The sequence below is a fragment of the Rhinolophus sinicus genome, chromosome 6, assembly GCF_057876585.1.
Source record: "Rhinolophus sinicus isolate RSI-liver-muscle chromosome 6, RSI-T2T, whole genome shotgun sequence".
Taxonomy (NCBI): Eukaryota; Metazoa; Chordata; class Mammalia; order Chiroptera; family Rhinolophidae; genus Rhinolophus; species Rhinolophus sinicus.
Window position 1 is genome coordinate 14796336 of NC_142506.1, and position 23032 is coordinate 14819367.

General features: G+C 42.1%; 1 protein-coding gene across 1 annotated transcript in view; it reads right to left on the reverse strand.

Annotated features, from left to right (window-relative positions):
* Positions 1–23032, reverse strand: part of DEPTOR (DEP domain containing MTOR interacting protein) — a 137514-nt gene that overhangs the window by 18434 nt on the left and 96048 nt on the right. The window contains exons 6-8 of the mRNA XM_088798965.1: positions 22713–22847; positions 17794–17864; positions 15504–15608 (exon numbers count right to left, since the gene is read on the reverse strand). Of these exons, the coding sequence (XP_088655091.1) occupies positions 15504–15608; positions 17794–17864; positions 22713–22847 (311 nt within the window). The remainder of the gene's footprint in view (positions 1–15503; positions 15609–17793; positions 17865–22712; positions 22848–23032) is intronic.

Sequence of the window (23032 nt, forward strand, 5' to 3'; positions counted from 1 at the left end):
GTAGCCCTAAAGTGGAATTCACCACACAGGAAGGGCTGAATTCATTCTTCACTTAGCCCCAAACAACTGAGTTGGGTCTTGATTTTCTGACATGTAAAATGGAGTTACTAGTATTTACTCACCTCTATTTCAGGATGCTGTGAGAATACAATGATAAAGGCAACATTCTCTGACACGCATCTTACAAAAGCAAGGTATTGTTATTACTATTAATTATTGCTAAAACCAGTTGAACATAATGTATGAACTCAAATAGCCGAGGTCATATTAGTTACTGAAATGACTACGATGGTAGGAGTGGGATAGAGGAGAGATGGGAATAACAAAAATTGGGTGCCCAAAGGGCCGAGCAATGACGTTAGTCTATTACACACATCTCATTTATCAGCGTGCTCAGGAGTGACCAGATCCTAGTACTGGTTATCTCACTTATCCCAGACTTCCATTTCACTTCTGTGGGCCTTATTTTCTTTGCTAGAAAATGAGGAGTTTAGACTGGGAGATTCTTTTTTTTTTTTTTTTAATTTTCTTTTCTGCTCTTTCAATTTTATTGCAAGACTCTTATACTGGGGTCCATGCATAAGTTTCAGATAATAGATAATCCACAGACAGTATTAAACTCTATGCAATGCCACACACACACACACACACACACACACACACACACACACACACACCTGTTCTCTGGGAAGACGGTCCATAGCTGTCACCAGATTCTCAAGGAAGCATATGACCCTCTAATAATGTAAAGAATCAGCAAAATCTTTCCAGCTCTAAATTTTTGATGATTGGTAGTGTAAATAATACTACCATTGGTGTTGGAATTTCAACAGATATTTACATATGGGGGAATTTCAAACATATTTCCTTTACAAATCTACCTAATGCAAGATCCTGGATAAGAGCCAAGAATAAAGGCTAACCAATGACAATTCAACATTGTCAAAGGCTTCCGTCACCTCCCAGAGCGGTCCTGTGGGAATCAGAGCATCTTTGGGCCCCTGCCAAACCGGAGGTCGTCTGTAGATCTTGCACTCTAGGTCCACAGTGGCATTGATGAAAGGAGTCCGCTGGCACATGGGGGCTGAAGGACAGATGGGGCAGAAAATAAAGCAGTAGGGCAAAGAGAGACAAGTCTAAAGACTGTACTCAACCAGAAGAAGAATCTGAACCGGTGTCAGAAAAAACAGAGACTAAGGAAAAACCAGATTCGAAAGCCGTGGGTGGAACCGGTGTCTCGTGATGTCTAGTACAGACTTTGCTGAAGGCTATCCCTAATCACGTCATCAGAATTTCCACTTGATATTATGACAAACTAGGATTCTTGCTGTTGGGCTTCCTGCCAACAGAAAACACTCGTCCAGGAGCCCAGCTCAAATGCTGAGTCTCATATTACATCCTAGAGATCAACAGCTTTGGGCTGCTCAAATCTTTGGGATACAGAAAGTTCAGAGACAAGGATGTATTCTTTCCAGTTTCCAAAGCTCAGTCCTTTCACTTTTAAACATTTTATGAATTTGAATTTCTTAACGCACAAGAATGCCATCTTTCGGGTCTATGCTATTTGAGGGTGAAACAATACAAGAGAACCAATGCAGAGTGGTCCCAAATGCATTACTATGCTTCTATCCACGGGACCGTCTAAACCCCTGTGACATTAAGAGCATTTTTTTGCCTATATCTTTCTTAATAAAATCAGTCTCACACATATACAATAATGGTTCCAAAGCACAGGCTCTAGATCCAGGCATGTCTCAATTCATATACAAAGTCTTAATGTTATGCAAAATTCTGAACCCCTCTGAACCTCATTTTTTCCATCTGTAAAAATGGACAAAATGCCTTTGCCCCAGGATTGTTATTATAAGTGACAAAACAGAGATAATGCACCTAGCATGTACTATCACTGAACAAATATTGCTTTAATTTGTCTTAGAACTATTTTCACAAGTTCTCCAATAAATCTTCTGAAAGGAGGGGTATGTACCCAAAAAACATTAAAGGGAAAAATTACCTTTTCAGGCAAATATGTTTAGTGTTGTCTGCCTCTATATCTGACTGAGATAAAATATGGTCTGGACATCCTCTGACATGCTCAAATTCTTTTAAGAAATAAAAAACGAGTACCAACTTCGTACCAGGCATGATGCCAGGGATTTTCCTGTGAATTGTCTTGCTGCTGCTCATCTGCAGTACATTGTATATTTGTCCATCTGTCTTAGAATACAATGATGGGGCTTTGGGAAACAACTTCCAAGAGTTTATTTAATATCTTAGAAACAGTAAGACTTGAATAAAAATAAATGGAATCAATTCACTGAGATTTTAAAAAAAAATTATTGAGCACCTATAAAAAAATTATTGAGCACTTGACACTGGTATGGTAGGTGCTAGAATAAAATTCCACTGGATACCTGCTACCCTAACAAGCCTTTTTTACTCTAGTAAAGCAGAGACAATGCCGAGACTAGAGTACCACAATCCCCAGCCACAGAGACTAATTTACTGACTCAAACATTTATTGAGCATGCAATAAAAAACAAATTATTTTTAAAGAATTAGACAATTCCTGCACTCATCGAGCCTATGTCCTAAAGGGATTAAAAGAAAATAAATACATATGTGTAAAAAATAATAAACATGAATAATAAACATGAATAATAATAAACATGAATAATAAATATGAGAGAAATGAGGGGCTCTGGCAGATACTATAGGTTTGATTCACCTTGCCTCATCCCACTCTTTCTGTCTCTTGCCCAATAAAGGTTGGAAAATGAAATATTCAAATTCCCAGCCCCCTTTGAAGTGACCACGTAACATAATTCCAGCCAATGAGATGGGAACAGAAATGCTATGAAGGATTTCCACCCAACATAAAAAGGAGGAGGCAGGTAAGGTGAAGTGTAGCCATGCTGTGAAAAGCCTTGAGAAGAGAATTCTAGGAGGAAGGAACAGCAAGTACAAAAGCCCTATGGACAGAAAGCAGTCAGTGGTCTGAGGAACTAACAGGTGACAACTGAAATGAGCAAAGGAAGAGAGTAGCACAGAGAGAAGATTTGAAAGACAGGTAGAGGTCAAATCATGCGGGGCTGTGTAGGCCATGGAAAGGATTTTAGAGTTTATCCTAAATGGATATGTGAAACCAGTGAAGGATCTCAAGTAGGAGAGTGGCAGAACGTGCCCTTGGCTGCTCCGTGGGGGAATGGATTATGAGGTTGCAAGAATAGCTGTGAGGTTAATTACAGTCACCAGTAGTACTGGTGAGAGGCAGGCTTTGGATTTGGGGAAATGAAGAAAAATGGATGCACTCAAGATACATTTTGGAAGCATCTTGAATTAAAGGGAGAGGAGAAAAGTAAGCATGACTTCTACGTAGATTTCTGGCCCAAACAACTGGAAGGATGGTAATAATATTTACTGAGATGGAAAAGAGTGGAAGAGGAACAAGAATGTGCAAAACAAAGCATTCAATCAACTCAATGTCCATAATTCCTGCCAAATGAATGTTTTCCCATTTTCCTTTCCATCATTTCACTTTTTCTCACTGGCTGTCTTCTGAGAACCATAGCTGTAACTGCAATGACAACAATATTTGATTTCATCTGGCAGAGCAAAAATGGTGGGTGGAATTAAGAGACTGCAGCTAAAGGCAAAATGACAGACTCAGCACATGACTTTATAGTCTTCATCATGGAATTCTGAAAATGGGTGAAATGTGCAAAACTACCAAAATTTGTATCTGAGACCCCAAGTCCTGCACCCAGTCATGTTACTGCCCAATACACACACACCACAGTTTATAATTAAATATCTGTGTGAGTAATTAGTACCTGCTTCATCATGAAACCTGAAGCTCCAAGAGGGCAGGAATCTCATTAGCTTGACTCACCACTGGTTGCCCATAGGACACCATATGCAGTAGGCACTCGATAAGTATTTGTTGAAGGATATCTGTACAGCTTTTTCTGGTCAATGACAGAAATTATTCGTTGTCCCTTTCTTCTGTATTAATAAAACCTGGACACAAGGCCATTGTATTAATTTCCTACGACTGCCGTAACAAAGACCAAAAACTGGGTGGCTTAAAACAACAGAAATTTATTGTCTCATAGTTCTGGAGACTAGAAGTATGAAATCAAGGCATCAGCAGGGCTCTAGGGGAGAATCCTTCCTTGCATCTTGTAGCTTCTTGTGTTTGCTGACAATCCTTGGCATACTTTGGCTCGTAGAAGCAGCACTCCAGTCACATTGCCATCTTCTCCATGTATGTCTTCATATTGTCTTTCTTCCACACATATATGTCCCTATTTCCAAATTCCCTCGTCCTCCTTTTTTTTAAGTACACCAGTCACATTGGATTAGGGTCTAACCTAATGACCTCATCTTAATTTGATTACCTCTCTCAAGACCCTATTTCCTAATAAGGTCACATTCTCAGGTACTGGGGATTAGGACTTCAATACATCTTTTTTAGGAAGACACAACTCAACCCACAACACTCACCTAGAGTAAACTCAACGTTTCCTGGTTCCCCTGCATCTAAGTGTGGCCATGTATGGTTATGTTCTGGTCAATGAGCTATAAACAGAAGTATTGTGCACAACTTCCAGAAAGTATCTTTAAGGGAGCAATTGCGTCCTTCTGCTTCCCTTCTTCCTTTATGAGTGGCTGGAATGTAAACCTAATGGCTAGAGTTCCAGCAGCCATCCTAGACCAAGATGTGACCTTGGGAATGGAGGCTGAACAAAGTGAAACTACAGAACAGGAGATCAGAGACCACAGAGACACAACTCAGCCTCGGACTGTCTTTCTTCCAGCTTTTACATGACAAAGAAATACTAGTTTTAACCATTTTTTTTGAAGAATTTCATGGCACTCACAAAGAAACATAATTATAGCTGTTCCCAAAATTATGGAATCCCCAAATTATGGAATCTTCTGTGAGTCACATACCAGTGGTGATAGTCAAGACACTACTACTGTGTTTCCCCAAAAATATAATATAATATAATATAATATATAATATAATAATATAATATAATATAATATAATATAATATAATATAATATAATATAATATAATATAATATAATAATACCAGGTCTTACATTAATTATTGCTCCAAAAGATGCATTAGAGCTGATTGTCCGGCTAGGTCTTATTTTCGGGGAAACAGGGATCGATCATGGATAGATCCAGGAGGACGGCTTTGGAAAGAGATGTCCAGCCTTGCTTGAAACAGCTCGGAATTTATCCCAGGTATAGGTCAGTCTGGTATGGTGGGTGGGGAGGGTCTCTAACTTTACACCTGGTGGCATCTCCAGGGATCCAGCACAAAGAAAGTCAGTGTTAGAGCCCACAGTAGATCAATTCAGGAGCAGCTCAGGACTATTTCAAGACATTTCTAAACTTGCTATGTCTTTGCTTTGCAAAAAGATGACTTCAGTCCATAGTTGTGAATAAAAGTGTTTAGTTTCAACTCAATGTTAAACAAGCTCAGCAATAAACACAAACAAACCCACTGATGTTCGCGTAGCAGTCAGCAGGAGCTGGGACCTGATGTAATGCCAACAATCGCTGATTCTAACATGCACTTGGAACAGCTCTGAAATTGGGTCGTATCGTATAATCAGTGCACCTTGTATTGGATGAAATATGTTGGATGCTACTCACTGACTGTCTACCACCTAACAGGCATGGGTGTGATACTTTATACGCATTTTTTAAATTTACCCTCAGTTATGCCATGAAGCAATTATCATTGCCATTTTAAGATGAGAAACAGAGGTTTAGCATTTCTAAGAAAGTGACAGAACTGCAACAGCATACTGCAATATGGCAGAAGCATATGCTATAGACCCTGCCCATAAGGATAGCCCACGTCAGCTACAGGTTTCTTACTTTGTGTCACATATTTATAAATATAAGCTTACTTGAGCAAGAATCAGCCAGGGGACTCAGAATAACACAATGCTTATAACCATCAGTATAATAAATGATACCCACAAACACTTACGGAGTGTTTATTATGAGCCAGCTACTGTATTAGGACAGTTTTCATTCAATGGTGACCACTACGAGCACCATCTTAAAGGAGAAGAATTTGAAGCTTAGTGTTTAAGTCGTTATCCTGGTTCCTACAGAAGGGGTGAAATTGGGACGCAAACATCCAGTATCTGAAAGCCTAGGCCGTTTATAATACGACCCAGCGCCAGGCACAAACTGGAAACTAGAGTCCTCGGTGTACACAGGATTGGCCATAAGAGAGAGGGAATGTGATGGATCAGATGAAAGGAAGGAGAGTGACTGGCCAGGAGAAGTGTGAGGAAGACTCCACACATGCCCTCACTTACCAGATGAGAAAAAGGTCCAGAGAAATGAAATAATTTGCCAAACATCACAGAGGCCTGAGGAGTGGAGCCAGGATTCTGTCTGAGTCTAAGATCCTAAACTAATTTCTGTTAACAGCAATCCCAACAGTGGTGGCCTCTGATGGGAGGGGATTGACTGGAAAGAAGCATGAGGGAACTTTCTGGAGTGCAGGAAATATTCTAGGTTCTGACTGGTAGTTACACAGGTGTATACATTTGATAAAACTTAACCAACTGTGTACTTAAAAGCTATGTTTTTTGTTGTATGAAAATTATGACTCAATTTAAAACATAATTTTATCAAGTTCTTGAGCTTTCCTCCCTTAACTCTTGCATTTTTACTCGGGGTGGCTTAGCCCCCAAAGGGGACAAGAAAAATGCCTCTTGGAGTGTGAAAAAATTCTTCCTCTTGTACATATAAAGCACATCTATATACACATACACAGTACCTAAACAGGTATACAGTGTATCTGTAGTACCCAAATCTCATGGGGAGGGATGATTGGGGGAAAAAATGTCTTAAAAAGGCTCCTTAAGAGGAAGATAATAAAAAAAGACTAGGTTGAGAAACAGTGCTCTAATTCATTGCTACACCTCCTTCCAAAATTCTTTTCACAGTGCAGTCTAGTCATGGCTTTCATTGTTTTCTTCTAAGGAACATGTTCCCTTCTAGATTTCTTCTATATGGAATAAACCCTCTGTTCTCTCTCTCTGTGTGTGTGTGTGTGTGTGTGTGTGTGTGTGTGTGTGTGTGTACACGTATATATATGAACACACTGCAACTATGTGCACACATGTACACAAGTGCACAGAACACACACAAAGTGCTCAGATACATTTGGGCTTAGCTGATTTCTATTCATTCTTCAGATATCACTTCAAGCATTCTTTCCTCAGGGAAGCACTCCCTGTCATCCCTCCCACTGTCCTCCAGGAATTAGAAGCACTGGTCCTTCTCTTCATAGCTCTGACCTTAGTTTATAATTCTATATTTAAGAGTGGAATTATTTGATGGATGTATTTTTCCCTCTCTAGACTGTACATCCTATGAAGGCCTAACATGATGTCTTGTACCTCGCAGACATCAGTAAATACTGACTGAGTGAAGAAATGTGCAGAGTTGCCCTGTCTTCTCGAGGGCTGTCTGACCTGCTCAGGAAGGGCACACAGCAGAAAAGGGATCTGAGCTTAGGCCCTGAGAAGTGGCCTCTCACGCTGGCAGGGTCTCCCCTCTTCCCAGGCAGAGTGGTCATCTGTCCCTTCCCAGTCATGACCAATTTGAGCCAAGAAACACCAACTCTATCAGTTTCTGTTGACCAAGAAATGACAAGTCTGCTGCAGTGAGACAGCACAGCACAAAAGACACCTTTTACCCCCATATATGACTTTCCTGAATTCAACTAGGAAAGAATTATTACTTTTAAAAATCACAGAATGCACTTGTTTTTTTAAAAAAAAATCTGTATTGACCATCATCCCACAATTTGCTACTTCCATACTCAGACTGTTTGGGCTAAAGTAATTAGGAACTTCAGATGGTTTGCCCAACCTGGTATCTCTTGGTTTGGAAAGAAAATTCCATGAAATATACAGATTTGTTGTCATGGGGAAGGAAAAGCAGGATTTTGACATTTTCCTCTGAGAAATAGAAATTTAGAAGGGGGGCGGGGGAAGAACCCAATGGCCACTAATTCCTTACTCTGACTCAGATTGTTCTATTTCTATATAAATATCCACAGAAAAAACACGCAGAGAACAGAGGTCCTATAAGTCCACATCCATCAATTCATCACAGCAGGAAACAAGAAAAGGAGCCAGGAGTTTTGAAATCCCTCTGAGAGTTGGCACGGAGTTGCATGAAAACTTGAATACTGTTTCTGACAAGATTTAATTATTCCCACCAGAAAAAAACAAACTTTCCACAAAAGAGCAAGGATACCTTTTGTTCCTTATTTGTAAATATGGCTCAAATTCCTTCACAGTATGAAGGCTGAATGGCTTGCTCTGACAAGTGTTTGATTAAACTAACAAAAGTGAATGTTTTGCATGTTTCACTTGGATGGCCCTGCAAGATCTAGTCCTGACCTCAGTGAGGGGCTGGTGCCCAGAATAAAAATTATTTATTTGATCTTCTTCAAGCCAGCGCAGGTGACCATGTGACTGCCCTAACAATTCATTTTGAATTGAATACAAACTCTCCTCGCAAGAGACATGAAAAGTCATGCATCCATGAGCAATTTACAAGGGGTGTAAGGTTTCGCTGGAATATGTCATCTATTGAACTCTGCCTCATGGGCTTGTATTTTTTGAAATAATGCAATAGGAAGCATGATTGAGGCTTTGGGACAGAGACCAGGTTTGAAACCAGCTCTGACATTGATAAGCCAGGTGACCTGGGAAAGAGACGAACTGGATCTCAGTTTCCTCAGATGTAAAGTAGGGACAACACTACTCACTCACCTTCAAGAGCTTTAAGAACAATAAAAGATGATACGATACATGTGAAATGTGTGGGGACATAATGCAGGTGCTCAATGAGTGAATTCCTTAGACTTTCTACAGAAGCATTGATTCATTGGATCATTCAACAGATTTGCTTCTAACGCCTACTAAATGCCAGGAATTGTGCGACATTCTGGGAATACAGTAGTCAATACCAACAAAGTCCATGCATTTATGGAGCTACTGGAGACAGATACTCAACATCTCAGTACTATTAGCAGATTCTGATAAATATTATGTTTTGAAAACATAAGATAGGCTAATACGATAAAGAGTAACTAGAGGAAGACAGGGGGAATTTCAAAGGGTATTTAAGGAAGGCTTCTCTGAAAAATGGGCATTTAATCTGAGACTTGGATGACAACACTGGAGCCAGTCATCCAGTCTTGGGCAGGAACCAAGTTGGTATTTGGGAGGGACAGAGGAAAGGCCAATGGAGAGCTGTAAGCAGAACAGGGTGCCAGGTCATGTTATGACCAGAGCATCGAGTCTGTAGGCCATAGAAAGAGTCTGGAACTTATCCTTATTGTAATGGGAAACCATTACAAGATTTTAAATGCTAGAGTCACTTAATTAGATTTCCTTGAGGGGCAGACGTGGCACAATTAGGATGTTATTGTGAAATGAGAAAAATTCTACCCTGACCAGACTGGAGAATAGCTACTAGAGGATCATGGAAAATTAAGTTATGATAGTTAATCTGGTACTGAAATGAGTTTAGATTTGATGTCATTTTAAAAGAAAAGACGATGTCATTCAAGATGGTGACCTAAAGCCATGTTTTAGTGATATTCACTAGGTCGTAGCCTGTGGAATACCTTGGGAAAGGAACTTTATCCCTTTTCAAAGAAGAAGAAAACAGGTAAGAAATAGAAGTACTCCTCCTGGAACAGGTTTCTTCCTCCAGGATTTTCGTGTTTAGATGCTGATATTAAATGAACTCATGTACAGAACAGTCAGGCACCCAGAAGACACTCAATAATTACAATAGCTTCTCTTGTTTCCTCCTTTCCTCTTTGCATCGAACTGAATCAGGAGCTACTGGTACGGAATTCCTAAAGGATGGGTGAGAAGTTGCCAGAGGAAAAATGTGGGAAACACCTACATGGAACCACATGAACCTAGATGAAAATGTACTACATGGACTGACTAAACTGTTGACAAATCCCTATGTCATGCTTCGTTCCAGAGATGTAATGTCAGTGACGGGTCCTCTAAGCCAGAGGTTTACAGATTTCTTGTTTCAAATGAAAGAACCCTCAAAAGAAGAATAACTCCAAATTCAAAGATGCTGCATCAAGTGAGAATTTCAACGACACTACAGCTGTTGTTTTTCTAGGCATGGGAGGGGAAGAGAGTAGTATTAAATAATATAGCAACTTATTAGGAGACCTGTAATCAATCATTCTCTCTTTTATGTGGGTCTTGATTCAGACAAAATTAAAAATAAGGTTATGGTTTGGGGCCTCTTGGCACATCTGTTTCCTTTTTGATCTTTGAGAACGAATATGCTACTACTGCGTGAAGAGAAGAAGGTGATCAGAAAGGAAGAGCAAACACAGACTAGAATAAAGGCAGATTTTTCAAATTTGATCTTGAGACAGTGTAAAAGCCTCAGATTTGACCAAAACACCTACAATTCAATTCCATTTACAACTGAGGTCAGGTTGGAACCCTCCTGATCTGCATATTTAATCCGTTCCGGGGCCAGCATGTCAGCAACCCCATCCTGCAGCTTAGTTACCCGTCCAGCTCCTGCCAGCCTAAGTCTGCTGTATAGAGATTGTAGGCATGAAGAGCTCGGGGACATTGGTTCAAGATGCCCTAGGAAGAAAGGTCACTGGTTTCTCTACTTCGATCCAGAGAAGACCTTGTCACTCTCCCTAAGGACACATTTTTCTCTGGAGTTCTTCCCGACTTTCTAGAGAAGTAAATTTTAATATATATATGAGGGTTTTCCCCCATCATGGACGAAAGGTTCCATTTAAACCACTCAAAGAGGTCTCCTTTAGGTCTGGAAAGTTCTAGAAGTGTTAACAGAAAGAAAATGGGGCCGCCACCACCGCCATACCCGCTTCCTGCAGCTATCCCGCAGATGACCCATCCTTTAGATCCTCACGCAGAAGAGCTCCCACCCCAAGAATCGGTACTACAAAGGAAACCTGATGGGACCTCTGCAGATGACTTTCCCAGCTGTATTGTGGACTGAAGTCTCCAGCTGCCACAAGGACCAAGATTTGCCTAACAGTGGTTCATCCAAGTTCAAATATGGCCAATTGTTGGAAGTTTTTTGCAAAAGCAAAGTACATAGTTGTCATTTCAGGGGCTGGCATAAGTGCTGAAGGTGGGCTTCCAACTTTCAGAGGAACCACAGGTTATTGGAGAAAGTGGCGATCTCAGGAGGTGGCCACTGCTGAGGCCTTTGCCTACAACCCATCCCAGGTGAGGGAGTTCCATCACTACCAGTGGGAAATCCTGCAGAGCGCAGAACCGAGCCCAGAGCACATTGCCATGGCCAAGTGTGAGGCCCAGCTGCACTAGCAGGGCCATAGGATCATCACCCAAAACATCGATGAGCTGCACCACAAGGCTGGCACCAAGACCCTCCTGGACATCCAGGGTGAGGACCCTAAGCCTCGCATGGGGAAGGCAACCAGACTGTAAAACACATGTCCTACCATTTCCCACCTCGATGCATTGAATCAGAATCTGCATTTTGATAAGATGCTCTGGTGTCAGGTGTGCATATTACGCTAGAGAAGCACAGGTCTGCACAGCTGCATGCACCCCTGTCTTTGGGGAGTTCTGTCAAATGGGGCTGGGCTTGGAGAAGTGCCCAGTTGGGCTGAAGGAAACAGGAGGTGTGGGCCACTGAACAGCAGTGGCTTTAGCAGGATCTGGCACGGGAGGACCTCTGCACTCCTGGGGGTATCTATTTACTTTTACTCTGTCCAGCCATTGGCACTCTCCACTGAGGCTGTGCTTCTGCTAAACCTTTAAGCCTGTAGGGAGCTGCCAGCTCAGTGACCTTTACTGTATCAAGCTCGCCACGTTTATGACACACGTACATTTTGCCTTGGGTCCCTCTGGCTTCCCTTCTTTTCTCTGATGACATCCTCTTTTCCCTCTTGTCTTCCTGACCCTTTCTCCTCTTTGCTCTCACCAAAAATCTAATAAATTAATTCATACAAGAGGAGAGGGGGAGGGGAGGGGGAGGGGGAGAGGGAGAGGGAGAGGGAGGGGGAGAGAGAGAGAGAGAGAGAGAGAGAGAGAGAGAGAGAGAGAGAGAGAGAGAAAGAAAGAAAGAAAGAAAGAAAGAAAGAAAGAAAGAAAGAAAGAAAGAAAGAAAGAAAGAAAGAGAGAAAAAGAAAGAAAGAAAATGGCACTCAGTCTCTTCAGGCTGGGGCCTGCCCTGTCCACATACTGGTGGCCCTCGCCTTCAAATGTCCCAATCCCCACAAAAAGATGAAACAAAAGAGAGAGAAATACTTCACAGTAAATACTCTGCTATAAAATCATGTCTGTTTTTGGCAAGTAAAGCAGTAAAATTAAGCAGCCACAGTAAAAGTATAAAAATCCCGCTGGGCTGAAGGTCCCAAAGACCCACCTGCAAGGCTTAGTCCACACTGGAAAGCAGAAGACCAGGGCCGTGCCCTGAGGGGCGAGCCTGGCATTCAGTGTGGAGAGTGACACTGAAGACAGCGGGGCGGGGGCATTTTACATTGATCGAGGCCAGCTCTTGCCAGTCACCAATGCTAAAAGGAAGCTTCTGGCCAGAATTTTGGATATTTGCTACCACCCAGACCAAGCAAGTCAATCGCTGGCTGGGTAAGCGGATCCTTCCGCACAGGGCCGGGCCCGGTAGTGTTATCACCCACCCCCTCAGCCCTGCATAGCCAGACATGCCACCCTGCAGTTTTCCTACACGAGGGTAGTGGGGATGTGACCCGTGGGTAGAAACAAGCCTGTAGGATTGGATTATGCAAATTTTTTTTATGTCAGTGAAGTTATTCTATAACCAACATACATGATAAAGGGAGAATTTAGTCACTGTTTCCTACCAGGAAATTATGTAGTAATTTAAATGAATATATGCGGGTAAATTATATGGAAAAGCATGGTATTTCATCATTTTTATTTCACCAACAGTATAATTCAAAACCTATCTATCTATCGATTTATTCCAATACAGAGTTTGACCAAAAGCAGCTCCTTAGAACAGTTTCAGTGCCACATCATAACAATCCGAAGATTCCACTGGGGTGTTTCTATTAAAAAATAAAGTGTTGGGCCGGCCCGGTGGCTCAGGCGGTTAGAGCTCCATGCTCCTAACTCCAAAGTCTGCTGGTTCGATTCCCACATGGACCAGTGGGCTCTCAACCACAAGGTTGCCAGTTCAATTCCTCGAGTCCCACCAGGGATGGTGGGCAGCGCCCCCTGCAACTAAGATTGAACACAGCACCTTGAGCTGAGCTGCTGCTGAGCTCCCAGATGGCTCAGTCGGTTGGACTGTGTCCTCTCAACCACAAGGTTGCCAGTTTGACTCCCGCAAGGGATGGTGGGCTTCACCCCCTGCAACTAGCAACGGGCAACTAGACCTGGAGCTGAGCTGTGCCCTTCACAACTAAGATTGAAAGGACAACAACTTGACTTGGAAAAGAGTCCTGGAAGTACACACTGTTCCCCAATAAAGTCCTGTTCCCCTTCCTCAATAAAATCTTTAAAAAAATAAAATGTTGTGGTAGACAATTTAAACGGGGTTTTTTTCCCCCCTGCTGTATGTAAAAGAATTTATAACATGTGAATGTGTTTTGTGAATTTCCAAGAGAAGCATAAAGTGGACAGCAGTTTAAAACTATTTGGATCACAGAACCTCAAGACAGAATGCTTTGGTGGACCAGAGAGCTGTATAACACAACTTTGGAAATGTTGCTCTAATGAATTCTATACTGCTCTACAACATATGAAAACCATTGTACACTCCCTGAGAAACCAAGAATAAAACCATATGTAGTATTAGCTTATGAAATTGAAAATATATATATATATATATATATATATATATATATATATATATATATATATCACGTTAGCCATCTATTGGGGTATAGACAGTAAGAAAGAATTGATTAATCAATTGCCAATGCCTAGAACAGTTACACATGTTAACCAATAAAAAGATGGACTAAAGTCAATCAAATACACTTAGCCAAGCAAAACAGTGTCTTTAGCTGCATTGTAAATCCATTGCTTTCTTCAAAGGAAACGTAGTTTAAGTCAAAGCCCCATGCAAGTGAGTGCATGCTCAGGACTGAAACACTCTGCCAAAAATAATTTCTACTTGGTCATTCACTGTGGAAATAAAATATAAAGTTCTTCCCATAGCCAAGAGTTCCGTTAGAAAATGAAAAATTCAGCTTCGGTAAAGATACAAATGTTCACCCTTTATGTTTCTGGCCAACTTTCCTGCTTTGCGTTTCTCTGGTGCTGTGACCACTGAAGAACCCAGGAGGTAGGAAGGGCCTCAAACACAGGCCACCTTAGCCAACGAGGCTTCCGTAACTTGCCCAGAGCACGGGACCTTCTCCGCATGAACAAGGAGTTCAAATCGGGGGGGCCGAGTCAACCCCCAATCCTACCAGCACTGATCACCCAGGCTGGCAGTAATCTGTGCTCTGTGTTCCCTTGAGCCAGCCTCTGCTGTCCATCTTTCCAGCAGGTAAAGCAATACCAGAGGGTCAGTGCTGGGAATCAGAGCTATGGAGAGCCAAATCCTGCCTGTTGCTCTGCTGCTTTATTGGTCTAGGAAAAGGATTGATGGGAGAGGATGAAAGTCGTGAAGAAATGAATGAGAGAAATAATCTGTAGCCTTCAAGCCTTCTGCATCCGCCCAGATAATCAGAGATCAATGTCCTCTGTGGAATGTTTTACAGATGACAGAACAAAACTGTGCTAGAGAAAGGTGTTTTGCAGGAGAAAGCCAACGCTCTCAACATTCTATCACATTTTGGTATAAATAAAACCAATGTGTGCATCTATGTATTTATATATGGGTATGTGTATGTATCTACATATGTCTCCACACATACAAGAAGTCTGGAAGAATATAAATCAAAATGTTAACAGTGCTACACTTTATTGTGTGTCAATTATACTTCAGTAAAGCTGCTTAAAAATGTTAATAGTGGTTATCACTGAGTTAGGAACGATTACAGGCAATTATAATTTATATCCTACTTGTCTGTACTGTCCAAATTTTCTTGGCTAGATGGCTTTATAAACCCTACAGGAATGTACTTTGTATAGAACAGAAGCAGTAGAGCTATTACGTAAGATGTAAGCAAAAAGAAAGTACGTTTCTTTGCTGTTGTTTTTTTTCAAATTCAGTATTGGGTAAGGGAAGAAATGTGAAAAACCAAGGGTGATTGGAGACCAAGAAGGCACGGTCAGAGGGATCGGAAAACTTTTCCTCTCACCTGCTACACCCTACGTTCATGGCTTCATTTCAACTCCATTCAGAAAGGGACAAGGAAACAATAAAAATGGGACCAAACACTTAGGGAGAGAAAGTACCGGTGGCACCAATAATACAGCTCGAGGTATTTAGACACTTCTCTATTGGAGGTACCTTCATTCCTGCAGCCGCGGCAGGGCCACTGGGGTCCACGGCCTGGATATGGCATGGCTTACTTCCTCGTACCACAAAGCCCCAGCCAACAGCGTCACCAACAATCTAGAGAGGAAAATCACGATTAGTGAGCAGCAGACAGTCCCTGGCAATTCTCCTGTCCTTCCGAGAGAGAGAAAGCCAGCCCAGGATTAAGTGTGGCCATGACATAGTTCTTCTCCGTTTCATCTCTACCCTGTCAGGGGAATGGAACACTTTGCTTCTATCATAAATGCAGACCTATTCCTGTGGAAACTGTGGTCATGAGACACCTGTTCGACAGAAAGACGCTTCTGTGAGGGCATTGCTCAATAAATCACTGGCAGACTGCCTCTTTCTTAGGTTGCTATGCAATTAATATTAGACTCACACGAAAAGTTTAGAAGACCTTAAACCTATGGTTGAATCTTCTCTCCAGATCCAATTTCTATTTGCTCTTTCCCCCTAAATTGAAATGATATTTTCTTGATGATCCTGCTACTCACTGTTGTCCAAAGTACATAACAACTTAAATTGTAACTGGTGAGAAATACGAAGTTTTAGCTTTCCTGAAACACAATTTTCTCTACCAAGAAAGGAAAGTGGAAAAATGCATGAAGGTCACAATTTCCAAGTAGACGCTGGTCCAAATGTTGTTTGAAACCGGTGGGTGCCTTTTCCCATAGAATCGTTATTAGAAATGGCGGTTATGGTCCCTGGGTAGCTCTGTCAGACACGTCTTTAACACATCCCAACTGAAACATGAATGAAACACATTCACAGTCCCTTCCTAGCAATGCTGGCATTTGAATTTAAAACCAAAAAGAAATACTTTAGAGATGCAATCAACTGTCTCTTGCATGCTGGAGATGGAGGAAAAGCAGGGAAACCAATGAAATTTTGGTGGACATTCTCAAAATGTTTTAGGCATTGCATTTAGCTTTTGGGTCTATTACACTTCATTTCACCTCCACATGCAGTTTACCCTTTCTTCCTGATGCAGACATATTAGAAGTGTGTTTTCATATTGACTGGTTATGACTGGGACCATCCTATTTAACTCCTCAGTGCTTGAAGTGTGAAGTAGTCCTTGACTACTAAATATTTGAGTGTGGGAAGTTTTCTTCTTCCCTCCCCCCGGGCCCCGCCCAAGGTAATAAAACCAAAGTGAGAAGACTGAAGGAAAGAGACGTGTTTTAAAGAGGATCGCTGCACTGTACACCTGAAGCTGAAGCTGAACAATAATGAATGTCAACTACAATTTTTTATATATATATATATATATGTATATATAGTTTGTTTATATGTATATATAAATATATATATATACATACATATAGTTTACATATATAGTTTATATATACATATATACATATATAGTTTATATGTATATAATATATATACATTTATATGTTTATATGTATATAATAAACTATATATATGTATATATAGTTTAGTATACATATATTGTTTATATGTATATATACTCACAAGAAGTGGAGTACAGCATTAGGAATAGAGACAGCGGAAATGTAATGGCTGTATGCGATGTCAGAGGGGTAGTAGATAGGGGGAGGGGAGTTATCACTGTGTGAGGGATACAAATGATAAATGTTTAACTAGTACATTGTTTTGTACACCTGAAACTAATAAAAACAAAATGTTTAAAAAAAATAAAGAGGAGGTAGATGGAAAGAGACTGAAGGAAGAGGCCAGGGGAAGGAGAGTGGGTGAGACGCTGTCAAGCAAGCACTTAGGTTCTGTGTGAAGAAGACCAATGGGACCGGTAGGAGCGGGAGGAAGGCTGAAGCACCTCTAAGAAGAGGCAGGGGGTCAGGAGATGCTCAAAGGAACGCAGTGCTCTCCTACCAGGGGCTTATATAACTCGAGGCATGCTGACATGGTCAAAAGCACCATTTCTTGGGGTCGAACAATTTGTCCCACAGTTTGTCACACAGAAGGAATTATTTGCAGTATTTACAGGACCATGTGCCCTAAAATCTGTCATTGTATTTAATAAGGACATAACGGGAATCTTTGGCACGGACAAAAGGAGTTTAAAATGCTGTATTATAACACATCATGTCAAATCCTCATGCATTTTAGTGCCTAAGGGTCAAGAGAGTCCGCTATGGTAATTATGACAAAAACAGAAGGAAAATTAAGAGAAGGTTTTCCACTTCCATCCCTAACCTAAACATTGACACATCGATATGTTGACATGGGTCAGAAAAACAAGCAGCACAGGAGAAATGCCAAACGATGAGCCTACCGTGAATGTCTTCCTTGCATAAGGAGCCCCGGGAGTCAGGAGTTCCTCAGAAGTGACAGGTCTCTTTAACACTGTAAGACAGACACAACGTCAGGTGCAAACCTTTCTGAGCCCTTCATCCATTCCCTCAGCTGGCATTTATTGACTGCCTCATATTGGACCATCAGTGAACAAAAGTGGAAAAGACCCCTGCCTCACAGCTTATACTCTAGCCGACTAGAGACAGACAATATCATCCAACATAAATCAGCCTGAACCTAACTTACAGAGCTATGGAAAGAAGAAGTAATGGAGCGGGAGGTAGGAAAGCAACAGGGCCAGGGGTGGGGGGCAAGGAGTGGGTTCAAATGTTTTCCATAAAGAAAAAGGCCACACTTTTCTAGTTTTTGTGTTTCTTTCTTTTAAATTCTGATAATGCATTCAACATGTCAAAGTTAAGAGAAAACCTGACTCTAGTGGTCTGATAGCCACGTTTCGAAAGTTGACGCCATTCAACACTTTTCCCCAACATACTGTACACATCCCACACGCCAAAGCTTCATTCATTTCCTTAAGACGCTGGATTGTATGTACACGCTGCCTTTTGCCCTGACTCATAATGCTAGTGAATTTTTCTGCAAACTCAACACATGCGAGACACTGTCCTACGTGCTGTATACATATTATTTCATTTAGACATCACAAGAGCTAATGAATGAGTTAGGTTCATCACTGTCCCTATTTTGTTAGTGAGAAAACAGAAGCTCAGGAAAGTTCAACAGCTTGTGTCCAAGGTCTCAGAGCTAATGGGTAACAACATGAAGATTCAGACGCAGGCACTTGGTGCCAGCGCCCACACTCCCAGCCACTAGGCTACATGATTCTTCTCACGTGATGCTGTCTCTGTAGCAAACGAAAGGGCTCAGAAGCTCCGAAGGCAGTGGTGTGTGGTCCGCCTCGCACACCTCTTCTCATCAGCTCTCTACTGTTGCCCACGAAGGTGACAAAGACAGCGGCCAATTTCTGACCTGCCGGCTGCCTACAAACCCACCAATAACGAACTTCCCAATCATCCTGTGCTCACTAAAAACTGGAAAGGGATTGCCACAGTCACCGAGGGCAGCCAGTGGGGTCGGGGGACAGGGAGCATCCTACCCGGTTCTACAGGCATCATGAACTTGAACGTCATGAAGTAACTGGAGGGGTCAAGGGCCTAACCTGGCACAGTGCCAGCCTCCAATTCCCTTTGTTGGTGGCATCTGGAGGTCACATGCCAGTCGTGGAACAAGTGTGCAGTGGGAAAAGCAAAGGGAGCGTGGGGTGAGGCCTGGCTCACCCACCAGGCAGCCGAGCCCTGTCTGGCGGTTACGCGAGCCGCCTTCTTACCTAACAAGTGCCTTTCCATTAAAGGCAACAATGTGCTTCTTGTTGAGATGACAGGGGTTATTATTTGTTTCTTTCAGAAAGCTCATCAATGAGAAAATGAATTTATATTCCCAAACAAGAGGGAGTAGCTCAAATATCAAGAACAGCTCTCAGCAGATGGACAGGAGGGAAGAGAAGGGGTCCACAGTCGACAACTGAGACTTTTAATTCCCTGTCAGGCAACTCCGTTCTCACCCCCCATAATCCCTTCAGGGGTTTCTGGACGTGGATATAGGAATCACACTGTACTGTAATGTTTGGCAATCATGCTAACCATTTACTTTAATACTCTTTCCCTCTTTTTTAAATTGAGATAGAATGGACATATAACAATTTGATGTATTTATATATTGCAAAACGGTCACCACAATAAGTCTAGTTAACATCCATCACCACACATAGTTACAAATTTTATTTTCTCACCATGAGAACTTTCGAGATTTACTCTCTCAGCAACTTTCCAATATATAATAGCGTTCTTAACTATAGTCACCATGCTGTGCATTACATCCCCACGACTTACTTATTTTATAACTGGAAGTTTGTGCCTTTTGGACACCTTCCCCCATTTTCCCCACCCTCCACCCCCAGCTTGTGGCAACCACCAATCTGTTTTCTGTGTATATGAGTTTGTTTGTTTGTTTGTTTGTTTAGATTTCACATATAAGTAATATCATATAGTTTTGGTCTGTCTCAGTCTGACTTATTTCACTTAGCATAATGCCCTCAAAGGTCCGTCTATGTTTTCACAAATGGCAGGATTCCCTTCTCTTTATGGCTGAGTAATGTTCCATTATATATACCACATTTTCCCCACCCATTCATCCACTGATCAACACATAGGTCGCTTCCATGTCTTGGCTACTGTAAATAATGCTGCAGTGAACATGGGGGTGCAGATAACTTTTCCAGTTTAGTGTTTTTGATTCCTTCAGATAATTACCCAGAAGTGGAATTGCTGTATCATATAGTGGTTCTACTTTAAACTTTTTGAGGCACCTCCATATTTTTCCCCCCACAGTGGCTGTACCAATTTAAAATCCCACCAATAGTGCACACGGTTCCCTTTCCTTCACATGCTCACTAACAATTGTTATTTCTTATCTTTTTTATAATAACCATTCTAGTAGGTGTGAGGTAATGGGAGCTCATTGTGGTTTTGAATCACACTGTCTGTATTTGGCAGCAATACCGACCATTTATTTTAATATACTTTCTCTCTTTCTTATGTTGAAATATGTAGAAACCCTGCAGCCTAGGAGTTATCTTTCAGCTTCCTCTTTTTGTATCCTTGGAAATTTATTTACTCATCACAATGACACCAATTATGGTAACATCTGTAGCACTTATTTGGTTTGGCCTCGGGCATTGATATGCAGTATAAAAAAATACATATCCTGGTGTATGTAGTATAATGATTAATTTTAAATGCCTTACTGTGAAGGCTTGCTTAAAAATCACAGACGAGCTTACTGCATCTTGGAATCCCTCTTTTAAGAGTGACGGAGGAGCTTGTCAGAATATGGGTAAAAGGTCAGACTTAAATGAACCACAGTGAAATCCTGACAGCTCTGGTCCTTAAGTCCCTAGAGACTCAAAAAGGCAACCTGACCTTTTTTTTTTTTTTTTTTTTTTTCCCTGCCTGCCTCACAGTAAACTTTTCCCTTTGAGCCAAGGGGTAAGGAGAAAGAGGAAGCAATATAAACCTATTTCGGAAAGATGGATGTACAGTTAATTTAAGTAATTACCACTTTGTTCATATTCTACTATTGCATAAAGAACATGTAAAGTGGCTTTGGCACAACTGACCCTTTCTTGAAAAGGACTCTTTTGCTTTAACTTTGAGGGATACCTGTCAGATTTCTATCAGGGCTTCAAACACCCTATTTCTAAAGTAGTTCTTCTTTCTCCTTCTGAGTTATCAGAAATGCTTCATGGATTGGAAAACCCGGTAGTATATGAGTACTCAATGATTTTCCAGACAGTCAGTGTGGAAGCAAGTTTCTTCATTCACTTGCAAGTCACAACTTTATTCTTAGAGCTAATCCTCCCAGAAAGCAGCAAAAAAATTAGATTAAAAAAAAATGCCCACTTGACTAGATAACAGCATTAGATGACAGAGTTTTCTCTTACAGTCCTTTGAACAACACCTATTTGTCCTCATTCTCTCTTAACGCCTAATTTTTTTTTCTCTCTGAAGAGATGATGTGTTCACTGAGGGAAGGGGTCACGACCTCTCATCTTCGTATCCTCAACTTCTGGTGATGAGGTAAAACACAGCATGAACAAAAGGAACAGTCTCTTCCCTGAAGGTGACACTAAACTGAGGGTAGATAGTGCATTAAAATAAAAAAAAATGGAGCTGAGGGTATTTTCAAGGCAATGACTATCGTGATGGGCCATGCCCTCTAATCCTGGGAAGGAGGCGGGCACGAGACAACGACAAAGGGGTAGGATCAGTGTGTTCCAGGGTCTAGTGGGGTTGAAGAACTGACTGGGCCAATGAAGGATTGTTTCTAAGTACGTCGTCAACAATCTTTATGCCTAGATTTTTTTTTTTATTCCTGGAATGTAAAGGCCATAGAGGTTGATGAGTCGAGTTTGAAAACACAAGCCTCTGAGTCCATTCCAGGCACAGCTGAGTGTGCACAGACCATGCTTCTTCCTTCGGGGTGCTGGACCCGACAGATCTTTGCATCAGTTGCAGTCTGAGGAAGTGTTATTTCCCCTGCTGTAGGGAACACGGATGTGCTGCTCAAACCTTCCTTCAGGTGAGACTGAAGGGCTCCTCCCAGCCGCTGGGACTGCCCAAGGCAGACAGCCCTCAGACTGTGAATGCTTTCCACTGTCCTTGGAACTATCTCTCGGAAGAGGGCTGCCTTGCCTAAGGTCATGCCCTACTCCCAGGGGCAGCCAACATTTAATGACCAGTCAACATGAGGGTATAAAGGCCTGGCCACCTCATCCAAAGTTGGGACAAGTCTGAAGAGCCATCCCAACTCCAGAGTTCCCCTTGGGGTAAGCTGCAGCCTTTATGGAGACTACACTACAGCCCCATTCTCCCTTTGCCCAAACCTACGTCCTGCCCTTCCATTCAACAAGCGTGGACTTCAAGAGCTTGTGGTAATAAGATTCCCACACACCGGGGGTGGCCGGATGGCACAGATGGTTAGAGCACCAGCTCTTAACTACAGGGTTGCCAGTGCGATTCCCACATGGGCTAGTGAACTGCGCCCTCTACAAGATTGAAAACAACAGCTTGAGCTTGGAGCTGAGCCGCCGGTGGGTGGCCCGTTGGCTCAGTGGTTAGAGCGAGGTGCTCATAACACCAAGGTCACCGGTTCAAGTCCCACATGGGCCAGTAAGCTGCGCCCCCCTCTACCCCTCGCTACAACTAGATTGAAAAACAAAGACTTGACTTCGTGGAAAAACTCTCTATTCCCCAATATCACTCAATTAAAAAAAAGAAAAATCCCCGAACACCAGTCTCCCTTCGCCTGGGAATGACCACTCACCGGACTTGGGGTTGCAGAGCACAGGGGGGCTGCTGCTGAGGGTGGGGCTGCTGCTGAAGTAGCCACTGCTGCCGCAGCTGCTCATGCTGCTCCTTCGCACCGCAGACACGATCTTGATCTCCTTGCTGGGGCTGACTGTGCGGGCGAAAACACACAGTCACTGAGCGAGGTGGTCTCCGTTCCCTAGAGCACACGGCCTTTCAGTCGGGAGGTACCGTGAGGCGAATCCCCTGTGCCAGAAAAAGCACTCTGGCCTTGGAGTCAGAAAAGCCAAGATCTGAGTAGCAGTTCTGCCACTTACCAATAGCACACACAATCTG